Genomic DNA, 17,844 nt, shown 5'->3' on the forward strand with positions numbered 1-17,844 from the left:
CCCCATTCCAGATGGAAGAGGAGCATCTGAAGTAGAATACACACAGGCAATTCATAACTAACGATGGGCGCTAAAAAAGATGGGTATGGGAGCAACGGGGAGTGATGCGAAATGAGACTGGGGACGCGAGCAGTTGAGGAGGTGGGGGAGGGTTTGGTCGGTCGGTGTGGGATTGAAGTGGTTCGCGTGACATGCATACATCTGTTGCACATTCATGGCTCGTGCCACGCGCGCGCTTGAGTTTGACATCGATTTGAATGGCCAATGCTCTAGGGGTTTTCGTCGGGTAACTCTACCCTTAAACGACAGTTCTTTACGCACAATAAATTAATATAACCATCTACAGTGCAACGTACCAAAATCCGTTACTAACACTCGAGAGTCTGGGAAGGAAAATCTGTCATTTAAATAACCCTAGCTTACATTAAATCAGAAATGCATTATAAACTGTTCAAAATAACAACATCAAATGCTAAATAGTTTATGGAAGACGCTTGGCTTCTCTCGCCGGACCCCCACCCCACCCCACTCTCCTCCTTGCTGCAGCAAACAGAATACCATCCCCCAGTTTCAGCAGATCCACAGGTGAAGCCCTGACTAGATGCACAGGCGGGAAACGTGGATTTGGAATTAAAAGGCAGGTGTTAATCCATACATAGCGTGGCTTGGGCGACTTAATAACAAGCATAATCATTATTTGCAAAGCTATAGCCCTGGCACGACTGACTCCCCTCCTTCCAATTGAACAAGTTTACACTTTCCATATCTGCAGTACACTATAATAGAATGGCCCAACAAAGAAATTCTATTAAAAATGTATTTTCAAGGTGAAAGCTCTATTTGCAGTTTTGCACGTGTGTCATTTAAAATCCGCCTATATTGCAAACTTTGCAACTTATTAACTTCAAGAAAGGGATGCATGGGTTACGTGTTTGTAAGATATGGAATTGAATGGTGTCATGGAACATATAACAATAAGATAGAGTATGCATTTATTTAATTGTGTATAAACGTTTTCGTCCCCAAATGACTTTTAACTTTACCCACTTCCTTGCATCAGCAAAAACTTCAAACAATCTTCAGGACAGTATTTGCTTAGGCAATATTAGTTTTCATGTACCCTACCCCTTTAAACATCAGAAGCTCTGAAATGCAAGTTTCTAACATCCCCATCCTACCCATCAAGTGTCGTTTATCACCGGCGCATGCCACTGGTTGATGGCGCGTCAAGATCACAACATGTACTTAACAGATGGTCAAGTTAGTATCGGCGTGTCCTCCTCCCGGGGGCATTGCATTGTGCGTCAAAAGTGGAACACAATGAATCTCGGTCCCTCCCTCCACGCCAAGTTCCGCTATAAAGCGCGCAGCCTCTCCTCTCCGCTTCATTCCAGCTCCGACTCTCTCACTGAGAACACGATCCCACAGTGAACAAGCCATGGCTCCTAACATGATTATCGAAGCTCCCCAAACTTTCGGCTCCAGGCTGACAGTGGCTCAGCGCAAGGAGGCCAGTGAAATGAGGAGGACTCTCAAGCCCTTGATGGAGAAAAAGAGGCGCGCTCGCATCAACGACAGCTTGAACCACCTCAAGACACTCATTCTCCCTCTCGTCGGCAAAGATGTAAGTGTTGTAACACTCATTTCGCTTGTAGCTTAAGTATCCACTTGTCATATACGCAATCTACTCTTGTTTGAATACCAGAGACTAATGTTTTCGTCTTCTTTTCAATTTTCCAGAACTGCCGTTACTCCAAACTTGAAAAAGCTGACATCCTTGAGATGACCGTCAGATTCCTCAGAGATCTCCCATCTTCTCCTGTCAAAAGTAAGTTTATTTCACCATTCCTTTACCTTGTGTTTTGTCATTGCTTTTTATCATCAATATTTCCCGATGCATATAGAACATATGTACTAACGGTTTCTCTTTACTTTTCCATAGATTCAGCAGACAGTTACAAAGATGGTTACAAAGCTTGTCTCCAGCGCGTCTCCGAGCTCCTGCCCAAAACCAGCCTGGACAAAGACGCATGCCAGAGGGTGAACGACTACATTCAGCAGTCCATGCCAGCAGAGGCACCCTGTCACAACTGTTGCGGCCAGAGCTCCAAGATGCTGCCCGAGATCCAACAGAAAATCCAGAACATGAAATCTGCCGCCAAACTGAGCGCGGAGACCAAGAGCACCAGCGACGTCGCCTCCCCAGCCATCCGCGCGCAGCCTGCGCAACAGTCTATCCACACCAGCATGTGGAGACCTTGGTAGAGGCAGTTAGGGGATGGCCATGTCTATTTATTCTTATTTGTGTATATTTTGTATATTTTGTTCAGAATATTTATTATTTGTCGTGGACACACACACGATTGCAATGTTTTGATAACGAAAAACATGCCATAGAGATTAATTGTATATTACGTGTTTCGCAAAGAATGTTTGGCTGATGAACAGTCTATAGACTTGGCCAAATGCACAGATCCGAGTTTGTTCCATTGGGGAACGTTACTGAATGCAATCCTCTTTGGGGTTTCAAAGAAAATGGGTTGTACACAACACAATGTAAACCCCACGGGTTATAATGTTTGTATGAGGTTTGCACGTTTGACTTAAATGTATTTGGTCTGTGCAAAAGACGAGGCATGTAAACACTGTGTGTTAAAAGCAATTATCACTATACTGAATTTGTTTTATTTCAGTTGTCAAATCACAATGTGGAAACAAAATGACACAATAAAACATTCAACTAAAGAAAAAAACGTTATGCGTCACGTTGCATTGCTTTCCCATTCAAAGATACCATAATATGAATTCAAAGGGGTTTAACGGTCAGAATATTCCTTTTTTATCAACACTGCAGTCTTTCCTCATTTAAAAAAGAGAGGGAAACCGCACACAAAGGGACAAAGAGTTGGGGGGTCAGCCCATTGTATGCTCAACCAGGCGCCTAATTATTTTAAGTTGTAACTGTCACCACAGTTAAAGTTCAGCATATGTAACAACTTAGCATTGGCATGAGTTATACAGAAAACAGGAGTAGGCCTAACTACTAGTTGCATTCACCAAAATGGGTTGACTGGTCTGTGCATAGGCCACAGAAAAGTAAAGCCATATGGTATTTCCACAGTTGTCAAAAGGAAACAAATATTCAGGGAACATGCATCGCACACCATAGTTTTTTAATTCAAATATTTGCTGTTGTTAGCCCTAGTGACAATGTGCAGAAACATTTGGTTATATAGGTATAGTAAGACCCAGCATTCAGCATTGATGTTGTGGACTGATGCTCTGGTGTTAGGATTTAACACATAGGCCTAGTGGTATTAGGCCTAAAATAGTCTCAATAAACAAATAAGCTGATCGCCTCAGTGCATTCTGTTGGCCTGGTTATTACTGTAGTGTACATAGACCTACTTCTACTAAATCAGCAAATAAGAGAGAATATCTATGTGGTCACACACATCAATGAGGCAATGCACAGCCATGATCCACGTAAATGGACAATGCATTTTCTTAATGCTGGGAAAGTGTTTTCTATTATTAAACCATACTAGCAGCACAAATAAGGGTCTTATAATTCAGGGTTGTTGACTATGAAATACATTCTGCTGTTACCAGCAGCTAACAGTTCAGATCCTTGTGTCAAAGACTTTCTCATAAATGTGATCTAGTTTACAAATAGGCTACTACGGAGATAAACATTTAAGATCACATTCACTACAGACAGAAAGAAACATTTTAAGATTTCATTCATTACATTAATTTAAGATTGCATAGGGCACAAAGCACCGTACCATATGACCCAGGTTTGAGTCCAGGGTAATTTCCCAGCCCTGTTCCATCTCTCTCTCTCCCTACTTTCCAGTCTCATCTTCACCACCCTGTCATAATAAAGGTCAGAAAAGCCCAAAATGCTTTAAAAAATGTGATTGTAAGGAAACATTTACTGAACTTGACTTGCGATAGAGTAGGACAATCAAGTTCTGCTAACATGGGAGATTACAGGGAAAGTGCAGAACAGGAATAAAAGCATGCTTTTGAATAGTCCTTGTGCTTTGTTAGAAGGAAGAGACATTCTTGGAAAACGAAAGTTTTCAAGACCTTCTTGAACACAAGGGATAGCTCTGCTCTTAGAGACTGGCAGTTTGTTCCATTTTTGGGAACCATGAGGGAGAAAAATGCCTGAGATAGTTGCTAGTCAATATCAGAAACAGTCCGCTTGACAGGCACAGAGCCCAATGTAAAAGTGTTCAGTCCAGTAGCTCATTAACTATAACAGCACAATGTGTCAATGCAACCGAGTTGCTTTTTTGTTGTCCTGATATTATATCTAGTGAATTAATTAATTTGATTTGTGAGAGAGTGAGGACATGGATTATTTGGACTCAAGATGGAGAAAAAGTTTTAAAATGATTCTTGATAACTTAGAAGGCACATTCTCAATGTTCTTTTTTGGGCCAAAAGTACTTTGGTGAGGGTTTAAGATTGAACCAATTGTTTATGTGGCAAGTATTTGTCGAGTTTCAGTAGACCTATCAAACAACTTTTTTTAAACAGATAGACAAGCACTGGGTATTTCCCTTTAAGTGACCATGCTGTTACAGTGTGCAGTATTTGGTGAGAGCATATCATGATCTGTCTCAGGATGTCACATTAGAATAACATTTAACAGACCAAAAACCCTCCAAACCCACAAACAACATGACAAATTAGGCTCATCCATGGCAGAGAGATATTCCCAAAGTGCTTCATGTTAGGCCTACATAAAGCTACTGCCATCTTTGACCATGTAATTGATAGCCTAACGTGTAAATGTTATAGAATGTTAGAACACGAGTTGGTGTCTTTACCCACTCAGAAGTCGACAAGAAGTCGGCCATCTTGAAAGTCAGCCATATCGGAAGCATTCATCTCCAACATTTAATCAGTTTTTTTTTAAGAAAATATTAGCTCCCAAGATTTGATGCAAATCCGTCCACCCATTCAAAAGTTAAGCCACAAAGCGGCATAATCCAAATGCACCGCTTTTTGGGAATATAATAAAGATCTTATTGTATTCTATCAGCACCTTTATTATATTGCTGCACTGTTTATTTAGGCTATGTCAAGTCAACTCAAATAATTGAAATTAATAATAGCTTTGATTTTGTCTTTCTGTGACTACATCTCACTCAAGATATGCACTGCTACTGAACTTGATTGACAATGAGAACCTTTTAACTCAATTTTAGGGGATGTGTACAGAGTAAAATAGACCATAATAGGCTACCTCTTATTGAGTACAAACCCATTGGATAAGGAGATAAAACTAGATATCACACATCACATGCACTGTAACACTGTTGAGTGCTTGGTGAGCATTAAATAAGAATGTCCATCATTTGTATTCAAGGCGGACACCTGCTTTCTCCCAATAATTAAAATGTGAAATTAACAATGCAGCCTAAATGTTAAGCTAACAAGGTTGCCTTAGGCCATTAGGCGAGGAAGTATTTGTAAATCAATATTCATTGTGAGACGCCTCGTATTGAAAGAAGACAATCTTGCCAGAGCATGTAGGAACAATCAAACTAAGCAGTGAATGAACATTTACATGTGCAATGCCCAACCGAATGAACAGAATCAGCGGCCACCGGTTCACGACCACAGTTCTAAATGGTGAATGAATAAACATTAACCTTATGTGTCTTTATGTCCTCCTGGTTTGACAAAACCCACCGGCTCAATGAGCACACAATTAGCTCAGAACAGTGACAAACTGCCACACATTCAGGACTCATGGTGTCAGGACTGCGGTGACCCTGTGTGTCCTGGCCACCCTGTTTACCAAGCAAAGGCCCTGTCCTTTTAGTCAGCACACAGGAATAAGGTTGTAATTAGGCTCGGTAACCTGCGTCCTGCACGGGTTAACTCTCGTGCCCTCACGCCGCACTCTATTCTTCAGACATCAGTGGGGACTAGATTGATTTGTGGTTTTGCCACAGAGACAACAGAAGACTTTTTAGGCTAAGCGAAACCATAGCTGAAGTAATTTCACTGTCATCAGTTAAACACTCACACTTTTACAAAGTAGTATTGGGAGATATTAGATAGTACCTATGTATTAATGCACAGAATGTTTAACTCCCCATTGTTTTTACCAAGGGAGTTCAGGCTCACTGCAGTGCATATGATTAAATCCAGTGGCATAGCTCAGACAGCATCACAATACAAGGATACAAGGATGTTAATTTGTCATATAGCCTACATAGAGAAACTTTCGTGTCACTGAATGGCCGGTGCAAAACAAGTGTACAGAAAATAGATGTGGGTGTGTGTGTGTGTGTGTGTGTGTGTGTGGGGGGGGGGGTCATCAATTAGGAGGAATTTAGCAAATAGTCAGCACACAGGAATAAGGTTGTAATTAGGCTCGGTAACCTGCGTCCTGCACGGGTTAACTCTCGTGCCCTCACGCCGCACTCTATTCTTCAGACATCAGTGGGGACTAGATTGATTTGCGGTTTTGCTACAGGGACAACAGAAGACCTCTAGGACAAAGCGAAACCATAGCTGAAGTAATTTCACTGTCGTCAGTTAAACACACACACTATTAATATTGGTTATTAGATAGTACCTATTTAGTTATTCACAAAATGTTTAACCCCTCATTGTTGGGAGGGAACTTGTCTCTGAATGTGTCCAAGACAAAAGAATTAATAGTTGACTTCAGGAGGAAAGAACACCAGTTTGAAACCATTAACATCAACGGTGAGACAGTGGAGAGGGTGAGAGACTTTAAATTCCTTGGCGTTACCATCTCAGAGGACCTCATCTGGGACAGTCACACACAGCGCATTGTTAAAAAAAGCCAGCAACGTCTGTACCACCTCAGACGATTGAGAAAGTTTGGGATGAGACCCAAGATCCTGAGGTCGTTTTACAGACGCACCATTGAGAGCATTCTGAAGGGGACCATTATTGCATGGTATGGGAACTGCTCTCAAGCCAACAGGAGAGCTCTTCAGAGGGTTGTGCGTACAGCTCAGTACATACAGTATGCGGCTGTGACTTACCCTCCATACTGGAGCTGTTCGAGGGAAGGAGCATCAGGAAGGCAAAAAAGATCTTGGCTGATCCTAGTCACCCCAACCATGAACTGTTTACTATATTACCATCTGGGAAACGGTACAGAAGCCTGAAGTCTCACACCACCAGACTCCAAAGTAGTTTCTTCCACCAAGCAGTTAGATTACTGAATTCATGCTGAAGACAACAAGGCACTTTCTTTGCACTTTTTTCCACAACCCCCCCCCCACCTCTCTTTTTTATTTTTTATTTTTAAATCTTTCTGAGGACACAAGAAAAACACAGCAATTTTTACTCTTTATAGGCTTCAAACCTATAATAAGACGTAATAAACTAATCTTGAATTGAATCTGAATCTGAGTTAATTTAGGCTCACTGCAGTGCACATGATTAAATCCAGTGGCATAGCCACTGTTACAAATCAGACAGCATCACAATACAAGGATACAAGGATGTTTTTTTGAACGAAGAGAAGACACCGGAGCAGCTCAGATGGGATGCTTTTATTTTTCATTCAAGTGCACAACATGTTAGGGACTAATGTTTCGATGGCAAGCCATCTTCATCAGAGTCCAAGGTATACAAGATACAAGGATGTTTATTTGTCATATAGCCTACATAGAGACACTTTCGTGTCACGGAATGCCCGGTGCAAAACAAGTGTGCAGAAAATAGGTGTGTGTTTGTGTGTGTGTGTGTGTGTGTGTGTGTGTGTGTGTGTGTGTGTGTGTGTGTGTGTGTGTGTGTGTGTGTGTGTGTGTGTGTGTGTGTGTGAGTGTGGTCAAATCAATTAGGAATCAATTAGGGGGAATTTAGCAAACAAGTGGCTTGAGTAAAGACACTCCTTCTACGGCTCACTGTTCTTGCGCAGCACATTCGCCTGACAGATCTCAATTTTTTCAATAACCCATATCCAGGGTGTGATTGGTATTCGGGAATTGTATGGGCCCTGGATATTACCCTCTTTCTATAGATGACTTCTACGGATGGCAGAGGGTCATGAATACAGCGCTCAGCAGAACACACTACTCTTTGTAATGCATTATGTTCACGCACTGTGGCGTTTCTGTACTGGTTGATGATGGATCCTGTCAAGACGCTCACTACCACTGAGGAGTACAATGCTTTTTTGGATGGGTGTTGAAACTTTGAGCTTTCTCAACAGGCGCAAAAAGTATAGCCTCTGCCTGGATTTCTTTATTATATGTTCTGTGTTTGTCCTTCAGCAATGAGCATATTCAGGAGTTGCTGGACCTTGCCATGTTTTTATGGGCAGACTCACCATAACATACACTAAAATGGCCAAACCTATGCCATCAAGCCCAAATTCAAGCTAGCTCCATCTTGACCATTTGAGGTCTCCAAAATTCACTTCCCTTTCTCACCTTCTAAGTTATTCAAGTGGAGAGGCACCACATGGAAGAGCACAGTGTGTCGGAAGTACTAGGTCTCCAAAATGAAACCATTTCAAGTCAAGTCAAGTCAAGTTGGTTTTATTGTCAATTTCTTTACATGCACTGGTCATACAAAGAATTTGAAATTACGTTTCTTGCTTTCCCATGCAGACATAGACTAATCTAGGTAAGGACATAGACAGTATAGACATAGACAGTACTCATACATGGACAAAAGACAGTATGGACATAGACAGTGCTCATACAGACATTTAAAGTGCAAGACTGGACAACAGAAGACTTGTAGAGAACATACATTAAGAGGAGGTATTTGTTGTGCTTTTTCTAAAAGTCCTTTATAGCGTTCTGACATAGTAATAGTAGCATTTTGAAGAAAAATAAATATTAAAATAGGTCTATCAAGCACACCAGCAGCAGTGTGTGTGTGTGTGTGTGTGTGTGTGTGTGTGTGTGTGTGTGTGTGTGTGTGTGTGTGTGTGTGTGTGTGTGTGTGTGTGTGTGTGTGTGTGTGTGTGAGTTGTGTGTCAGTGTGTGTAAGTTTGGGTTTAGTGCAGAAAGTGCAGTGTGCTTGTGTGTGTGTGTGTGTGTGTGTGTGTGTGTGTGTGTGTGTGTGTGTGTGTGTGTGTGTGTGTGTGTGTGTGTGTGTGTGTGTGTGTGTGTGTGCGTGTGCATGTTTTGAGTTAGTGCAGGTTGAAAGTTCAGTCACAAATATAGTAGTGCAGGTGGAATGTTCAGTCGCAGATATGGTGGTGGGGATGAGGGGGGTGGGGTTGTCAGTGGCCTGGCTGGCTAGAGGCTGACAGTGGAGGGAGAGTGGGTTGAGTGTTCAGTATCTTGATTGCTTGGTGCATGGAACTGCTTGCAAGCCTGGTGGTACATGGACTTTATAAAGCAGGGGTATTCTATTAAAAGTCACAGAGGGCCAGTTTTCCCTCCAGTGTATTACATTACATTACATTTCACTTAGCTGACGCTTTCATTTGTTCAAAGCGACTTACAACTCTTATGTGTCAGGGTATTGGTTACAGTCCCTGGAGCAATGTGGGGTTAGGTGCCTTGCTCAAGGGCACTTCAGCCATGGATAGAGGTGTAGGGAGGGGTCAGGGGGGATTCGAACCGGCAACCCCTAGATTGAAAGAACAACTCTCTAACCACTAGGCCACGGCTGCCCAGTGTAGTGGTCGGATGTAGAATCTGTATAACTGCGAGCAGCATGGTTTCTGAGGTAAGTGTGTGAAATAAGCAGATACAGCTTTCCAGACAGTACAGATATGCTTCTCTAATTCTTAGTAGTCTCAGGATGGTGTATTTATGAAACTGTTTTAGATAAGATTTCACTCTTATGTGAATGTATAGTAGAGATCCCCAACCTGAAGTGTTAGTGATAGCAAATTATGCACGGCCACAGATTGTACACACATTTCATTTGTTTTTATTTTGTTCTGGCCTAATGGGGGACTGGAACAGTGGTGTAGTCTACGTTTTTATGGTGGGTATACTGTATATTTGAGCATTTTTTTAAGTGGGTATAGTGTATATATTTGTGCTATTCAGAATCATGGATCAATCAATTGTAAGTGGGTATACTGAAATCCCTGAAATTTAGAAGTGGGTATACTCCGTATACCCGCGTTCTACGTAGACTACACCACTGGACCAGAACCTTACCATCCAAGAGCTGCATCTGGCCCCAGGGCCTCTATTTGAATAGCCCTGTTATAAAGTGTTCATGTACATTATATAAAGTGTTAGCACACACTATTTGGTGCAGATTTATCCAAAAGTTATCACACAAACAAAACGTTAAACATCTCAAAGGTTTGCCATGTTGAATGGTTTGGCTTCCCAAAGGTAATGTAGCTATTACAGAGTGTTGGCCCATCAGATTTGGTGAAAATTAATGTGTGCCCGTCCCAAAGTTATCGTGTTAACAAGCAACACGTGTGTATTGGTGGCAACGGACATGGCTGCATTTGGGGCAATACCAACACCATGTGAATACACACAGTAAACATGACCAGGTTCCGTAGAGGACAATTTACACACAGTGTACATGACCAGGTTCCTCGAAGAACCCTAGTTGGCATTGTAGGAGAACCCCTAAAGGTTCTCTGATGAACCTATAGGTGTTTGGAAGAACAGCAGGGTTGTCTCAACTGTTCATCACAGAACCTTTAGGCCGTTAAGATATAGCGTAAATTTGCTGTTACCATAATGACAATGACCATGTCGTAGTGCATTACTAAAGGCCCTAGTATGTCATAGTAGTGTATACTATAGTAGGGTAGTTAACTTTTCAATGATTATAAGAGCGTGCCACTGGAGGTATGGCATGCATGCAAGGGGCTACGTCAGGGATGTCAAACTCTGGTCCACAGGACAAACCTGGCCCGCGGAGTCATTTTATTCGGCCCGCAAGAACATTTCAAATGTGTATTACAGTTGACCCAAATACAGCAGTAATGTATAGCATAACAAGACTTGAAATTAAATTTGGTGGTGTTACAGGAATATGAATGTGGCTCAGGCCAGTGACACAGCTCACAATCGCAACAAAATATGTGCAGGTAGGCCTACATTTGACCTAGAATGTATGATAGGTACATGTATGTGTGAAATTAAACTTTGAGTATTAAGTTCATGCACCCACAATTTTAAAAAAATTGTTAAAATAAATATTGAGTTCGCCCTGCGACTTCTTTCCAGATTTTGATTTTGGCTCTCAGTCAATTTGAGTTTAAGACCACTGAGTTTGAGTTTGGTTCCCCATAGAACTTTTAGGTTCTTCAATGAACTTTTGGGTTCGAACCACCTGTTGTTTCTTTGAGGAACCTTCAAAGTGTTACAGTGCAACAGTGCATGCTGTATCTATGCATGGATACTGAGAGTCTTTGAGAAGGAAAATAAACTGTCACACATACTTCAAAGATGTGGTTAGAATTTTTGTATGCTGTAGGCCTACGGTAACAGTGAGGATGCAGGTTTCGAGAATCCTCCGTCATGGCACAGATCAAGCACATATCAGCATTACTTCTTTGGGACGTATATTCTTTGAAATTATGTGTGGGTATGTCCCTTTCATTTGCAGTCCAAGTGCGGGGAAAGCTACAATACCATGTTGAACTAATCAAAAAGTAAAACAAGTCAGCATTCCCCAAAGGTTAAACCTAAAAAGGCTTTTCTGTATGAGCTCAAATTTTAAGACAGTCACTCAGTAGTTTTATTCAACTCCTGAGGTAGCCATGGCCAAACATATCACTAACAAGTTGCTCCAAGCTAATAAAGCATATACACTACCATTTTGAGTCAAGATTTTAGATGTTCCGTTGTCTGTGTGTAATAATATATCAGCACTGTGTATTAATATCACATCTCAGTTTGATTGACCTTCCAGAATTTAGTGCAACGCCAACCATTGGAAGAGAAAAAAGGGATTGAGGGAATTTCTTCAACAACCCAGTAAGTTTTATTTTACTCAGAGCTCTTCTTTGTGTGCAATAAATCCATTTTATACAGCTTAATAAGGGCCTAAACTTTTATAAAGGCGTTTAAAGATTAAAACCCCATTTTACATCCTTTATTTGCCCAAGCTGGCCACCTGTGAATGGTGCGACAAAGGGAACAAGTCCAGTGAAACTGACGTTGAAACAGTGAAAGAGTGAGGTGAAAGGCTGCATTGTACGGCGGGTGAAAGCAAGAGGCCGAGAGAGTCCAGACAGAAACCATGGCTTTCAGCCGGATAACACAAGACAACAAAGAGGCTGCCCCCCCACCCCCACCCACCCAGCATCTCCACCACCCCCTCCCCCTCGTCCTCCTCCTCCTCTTCCACTCTACCAACCCCCAATACTGTGTGTGAGAGACACAAGAGAGGGGGAAGAGGGAAAAGATACAGAGGGAGGGAGGGAGAAAGAGAGGGAAAAAGGAGGGAGAGAGAGAGAAAGAGAGCAAGAGATGCTGCTGCCTGATTCAGTCGTCTCTCCCACCCCATCCCCCATGTGCCACTGATCAGACCCAAGCGAAAGAGTTTAAAAAAAACAGCTACATATGTCCTTATCCCTTATCGTTCTTTGCCACTGCTATTGAGGAAAGCGGTTTGTGCTTGCCACTTGGTATCTGATATGATCCTATCGCCAAGTTCAAGCCAAGTCTAGCTTTTGACAAATAAAAAACACGTGTTTTTTGTATTGTCTGACTTAAACTATACTGCTTTACACTTTGTTTTGAAAACATACCAGGAAGTACATTGTAATCTTACCTGTTTAACTATTTCTATCTCACTACCTTGCATTTTAACTGTTCTATGGTGTATTGATTAATAATTAACTGAAAAGGCATCATGATGCTTAAGGCATATTTGAAGATGCTTGTAAATAGTTTGATGTTGTCTTGCCATAAGCCTTGGCCAACACATCTTTTTCAAGAAGAAGAAGTGGAGGAGGAGGAGATGAATGATATTTTAGCAATAGGCACAGGAGGAAGGGGGAAAGTAATATACATTTCCTTTAATGTGTTAATACCTCATTTATTCTAAAGCAGAGCTAAATATTGTGTGGATGTGAAAGTGAATGCTCAAAAGACTCCTTGTAGGACAGTCAATATAGCGTTTGACCCGGGACAAATTGCAATAGTAACCATTCCAATTTTTGTGTAGTCTCTAGGTATGTCTAAATAACATATTAAAAATCTACAGCTTTATATTTAGTGGAACATACTTTTTTTCAAGGTCAAAGTTGGAGATTTCCCATTCATTTTCCCATAGGGAGACAATTATTGTCTTATATTATAGGAAATATTTGGGGAATAGGCTAAAATTTTAAACAATGAGATCACAATTTGAAACTTTCACAGTAATTTACTCAAGCAAAGACAAAGATTTTTTGTATTGCAAGTTGTCTGAAATGATGATTATTGATGATTAAATATGCAAATGAGATCACATCTACTTAAATAGCCTATGTGATAAATGATGCAACAACGGGCAAAACATGAAACAAATTGCAAAAGTAATGATTCACACTTTTTATTGATACTTAATCCACCCTACATCACATATAAAAAAAAACTACCTTCATCACTTTAGTGGAACATACTTTTTTTTAAGGCCAGAAGTAGCAGATTTCCAATACATTTTGCCATTCAGTGGATAAAATCGGATACTTTTGACCTTGGGAAAAGTATGTTCCACTGAATTGATGAAAGTAAATTTTCAATGTGATGCAGAGGGGTTGAAGGATCAATATAATGTATGAACCATTACCATTTCAATTTGTTTTATGCTTGTTCTGTTACCAAATTGTATCACATATTTCAGTACATATGACCTCATTTGCATATTTCATCATCATATTTCAGAAAACTTACAAAACAAAAAATGTTTGCCTGAATGTGAGTTACCAACTGTGAAAGTTTCAAATGAATGTGTCATAGTTTAAAATGTTACCTTATTCACCTTGTATCTCCTATATTGTCTCCCTTTGGAGAAATGAATGGGAAATCTGCCAACTTTGACCTTGCAAAAAAAGTATGTTCCGCTAAATATAAAGCTGTAGATTTTTAATATGTGATACAAGGGGGTTTAAGGATCACTTAAAAGTAGGAACCATTACTATTTATCCCGGGTTTGGGCCTTTTTAGAGCTAGATTGACTGGCCTATAGGGTGGTAACACGAACATGCTCATCATTGGCTTATAGTGGGTAGAGCAACACATATAACTTGGACAGACACAAATGTTTTCATTATGGCATCGTTTTTTGATTAGTGTCTGCAGTGCATTTAAACTTACAGTTACAGTAGGCTATGGCAGGGAATTGGTTACAGCGTGTGTAACAATGTGGTGTGACTTGCTTGAGGACACCTCAGCATGGATGAAGGTGTAGGGATACACACAGTCTGTCTACAGCCTGTTGGGGTGGGCTTTGCACTTGCAACCCCCTGTTTTTAAGACCAACTGTATGAACCTTAGCCCATGCCTCTTAACACGTATTGCAGTGAAACATTGAACGTTCCTTCTAAAATCACTATAGTTCAGGACAGTCATAAGTGATTGTCAAGCTTGTAGCCCAAAGGTTGCAGGTATGATTCCTGATCCACCAGGTTAGTGAGGAAAGTAAATAACCAGTGCTCTCCCCCATCCTCCTCCATGACTGAGGTACTCTGAACATGGTACCTATCAACCTGCCGCACTGCTCCCTTGAATTGGTGAAACAAAAAATGCAATTCAGTGGTATGTGCAGAGCACTGTTAGCTGTGTCACAATGACAATGGGAGCTTGCTAGGTGGGTCTTCACTTAAACCAGCACTGAAGACCTACAGTGTTGATTAGAATAAGACGCTGGTCAGTTATTGTGCCACATTAACGGGAACATTGAAACGTCATAAGAGAACACCAGTAACGTGCCTAACACCAAGACATTGATACATGGCATGGAAATTAAATGGAGCCATAGCACTTTAAAATAACTACCCCTGAAAGACTTTATAAACACACTATAAATCATGTGTTTATAATCATCAACAAAACATTTACAAATGTTTGTAAATGAGTTAGAAATGCTATGCTAACACAGCAGACACAGCACAGTCACATCAGTCCTGGAAGTTTGTCCTACAAAGACCAGAGGGTATGAAACCACTGAATTATCCAGCAGGAAAACACACTTAAAAGTCAGCCAGTAAAAATCAATTCCCACTGTGCAGTTGTAGTTTGGTTCTTACACATTTCAAACATTTGTAAATGTTTTGTTCATGATTAATTAATTCATAAATGTTATTGGATGCACAAAAAGTGTGCATAACAGGATTGACCATTTTTAAAAGCTTTATCACAATACATGTTACCCTGCTGTTGTAACTAGTGTGCTGCCCATTAGGGTTGCCACCTCTGTCTGACAAAAACTTGGACATTTCAAACTCAATCAACCTTTTTGCTTGTATGTAATGGTATCCTTAATTCAGTGTCCAGGACAGAATAGGTCTATTTTTTGTAATCTGGGACAGGTCATTAAAATCTGTGACAATCATGAAAAAATGGGATGCAACACTACTACCCATCCATTTACCTACTTGGCTGTCCTGTGATTAGTGATCTGTTGTTCCCTTTTTTTAAAGATTACACGTGAACAAACAGTATTACAAACATGTAGCCTATAGAACCACCGTATTCGCATTTTATCTGGTCATGTGTAAGGGCCCACTTGTAGCCTTCGTCATTCAGTTGCACAGCTATTTATTATTATTATTGCTATTATTATTATTATTATTATTATTTGGTCTTTTTGTCTTTATTTATGATAGGACAGTGAAGGTGGTGACAGGAAGCTAGTGGGGAGAGAGGGACAGGGAAGGGCCGGCAAAGGACCCGGGCCAGGAATCAAACCCGGGTCAGCCGCATGGTAGACGAGTGCCCTACCATTTGGCCACGGCAGGGCCCAGATAAGCTAATTTTGACAGCACCAACTGTTCTCTGTCCACTCAAAGTATATAATTTCATCCTGCATGAACCACATGTTAACATCACAGTGCATCATGAACATTTACCTTCTGACACCTGTTCTTACAACTGGAATATCATCCTAGACTGATGCCACCACCAAGTCAAGCCCTGTGAGACGTGCTATTCACTGCCCTCAGCAAAGTATTGTATCCTGGGTGCAGCAGCCTGTCTTTGTAACGGCAGGCTATAGGCAATATGATGCTACCTACTTGTCAGGATTCAACCCAAGCTTAATGCATTTGTCAGCTAAGATGAAGGCACTGCAGTGTAAGGGCTTTAACCACATACTACATTTAGCACAAAAGAGAACAGAGCCAAAGCCGCAACTGCAACATGGTGTGTGGACATGCAGAAGATAGGCCAAAGCACGAGAAATTTAGAAATAGATTAGTTATATGAAGGGAAGTCAATGCTTAGTAAACTATTCGTGTATTCATAAGCAAAGTTAGGCTATAGCTAAATTAATAAACAATGCTGACTTGGTTCGGTGTGGTTTAGGTTCACAGAATGCCTCGACTTTTGCGCAATTGCCTGGTTTCAAAGACATCGAGACATATTTAGTGGGCATCATGATGAAAAGAGAATGGCGTGCATCCAACTATCGAAAGCAGAACGTGAGATACACACCTCATGCGAAAGTGACTTTGATATCATGTCTGATGTGTGAAATGTGAATGATCTCTTAATCCAAACTCACCTTGCTTTGATCTTTGTGTAGTCGACTCTTTGAACAAAACACTATGTGAATTGGGTTTTAACTTGTGCATAGAACTTCTTTGAAACTAACTGAGAGCTATTTCTACGTCCACTGTTCCCAAATGTAGCCCACGCCTAGGACTTACGGTATGTTAATGTCAAAATGAATAGCTAGGTTTATAAACTATTCATGTAAGTCCATAGAATGCAATTCAATGAATGAAACATTAGGCACAAGACTGAAAATTAAAAAAATCTACAAATGATTAAGTTCAGTTCTAGCATTATAGTAGAACAAACATTCTGAAACTAAAAACATCTGTCCCGATAATTGCTTTCAGCTTTAGGTTTCTTCCTTTGATCTTTTCCTATTGATCCGTTAGTTTTGATATTGTTGCAATACACGGTGATTTTCAAAGCAACCTGTTCAAATACACATTTCATCATGATCACAGAAAAATGGCATTTCAACACATGTGTTCCGTGGCTTCTCTGAAAGTCCATTTTCTTTTTCACTTTTGTTTGAATCGTACATAAGATTTAAATGCACCCATAGGCTAGTGGATGAAAACGTGAAAGGTTTTCTATAACGCATCAATTACTTTATCGTGCAATATAAGATAGGCCTACAACCTAATACTATCTAACACTAATTGCAAGTTCCCTTCATTGTTGCATTATACAATGTAAAGAAATTACATAAATAACAAGGACTACTCGTGTAATGCTTGTCTAATGGTAGTGGATTACACAATTAACGAAAACGTTTTAGTTGAATTGTATTGGTGTATGGGGGTACACTTTTAGAAATTATTGCTTTCTTGGGCGACATGTTGGTTGTCTGCTGGTTGTCGGCATTGTTTGATTTGTTCATAATTTCAAGATTTTGTCAATACGACTTTGAAAATTAAGCAACACTACTTAAGTAAACCAGACAGAGATCCAGAGATCAGACTCGAGCATCCATTGTACCATATTTCACGAAACATTCACATGCCTGTGTGATCTTTGTTATCAATATCGTAGGCTATGACCATTTTATAAGTAAAGGGTTATGGTTGTGCGCTTTCTGAGTTGAAAAGAAAAAACGTTCTTTTTCACGAGAGTCGTTCGGCATAATATTAAGGCATCGTTCTAGGCATTACGGAAATTTCGATTAACATGCCCGAGAAGGAAG

The 17,844-nt window shown here is 40.6% G+C and overlaps 1 protein-coding gene across 1 annotated transcript; it reads left to right on the plus strand.

Moving 5' to 3' along the window:
* Nucleotides 1-1,438: 1,438 nt before the first annotated feature.
* On the plus strand, nucleotides 1,439-2,299 carry hes2.1 (hes family bHLH transcription factor 2, tandem duplicate 1). Its single transcript, XM_063208820.1, has 3 exons — nucleotides 1,439-1,624; nucleotides 1,741-1,828; nucleotides 1,943-2,299. Exons 1-3 carry the CDS (start codon nucleotides 1,439-1,441, stop codon nucleotides 2,263-2,265), a joined length of 597 nt encoding a protein of 198 aa, XP_063064890.1. The 3' UTR covers nucleotides 2,266-2,299.
* The last annotated feature ends 15,545 nt before the right edge of the window (nucleotides 2,300-17,844 follow it).

The sequence above is a fragment of the Engraulis encrasicolus genome, chromosome 10 (genome assembly GCF_034702125.1).
Source record: "Engraulis encrasicolus isolate BLACKSEA-1 chromosome 10, IST_EnEncr_1.0, whole genome shotgun sequence".
NCBI classification, from domain to species: Eukaryota; Metazoa; Chordata; class Actinopteri; order Clupeiformes; family Engraulidae; genus Engraulis; species Engraulis encrasicolus.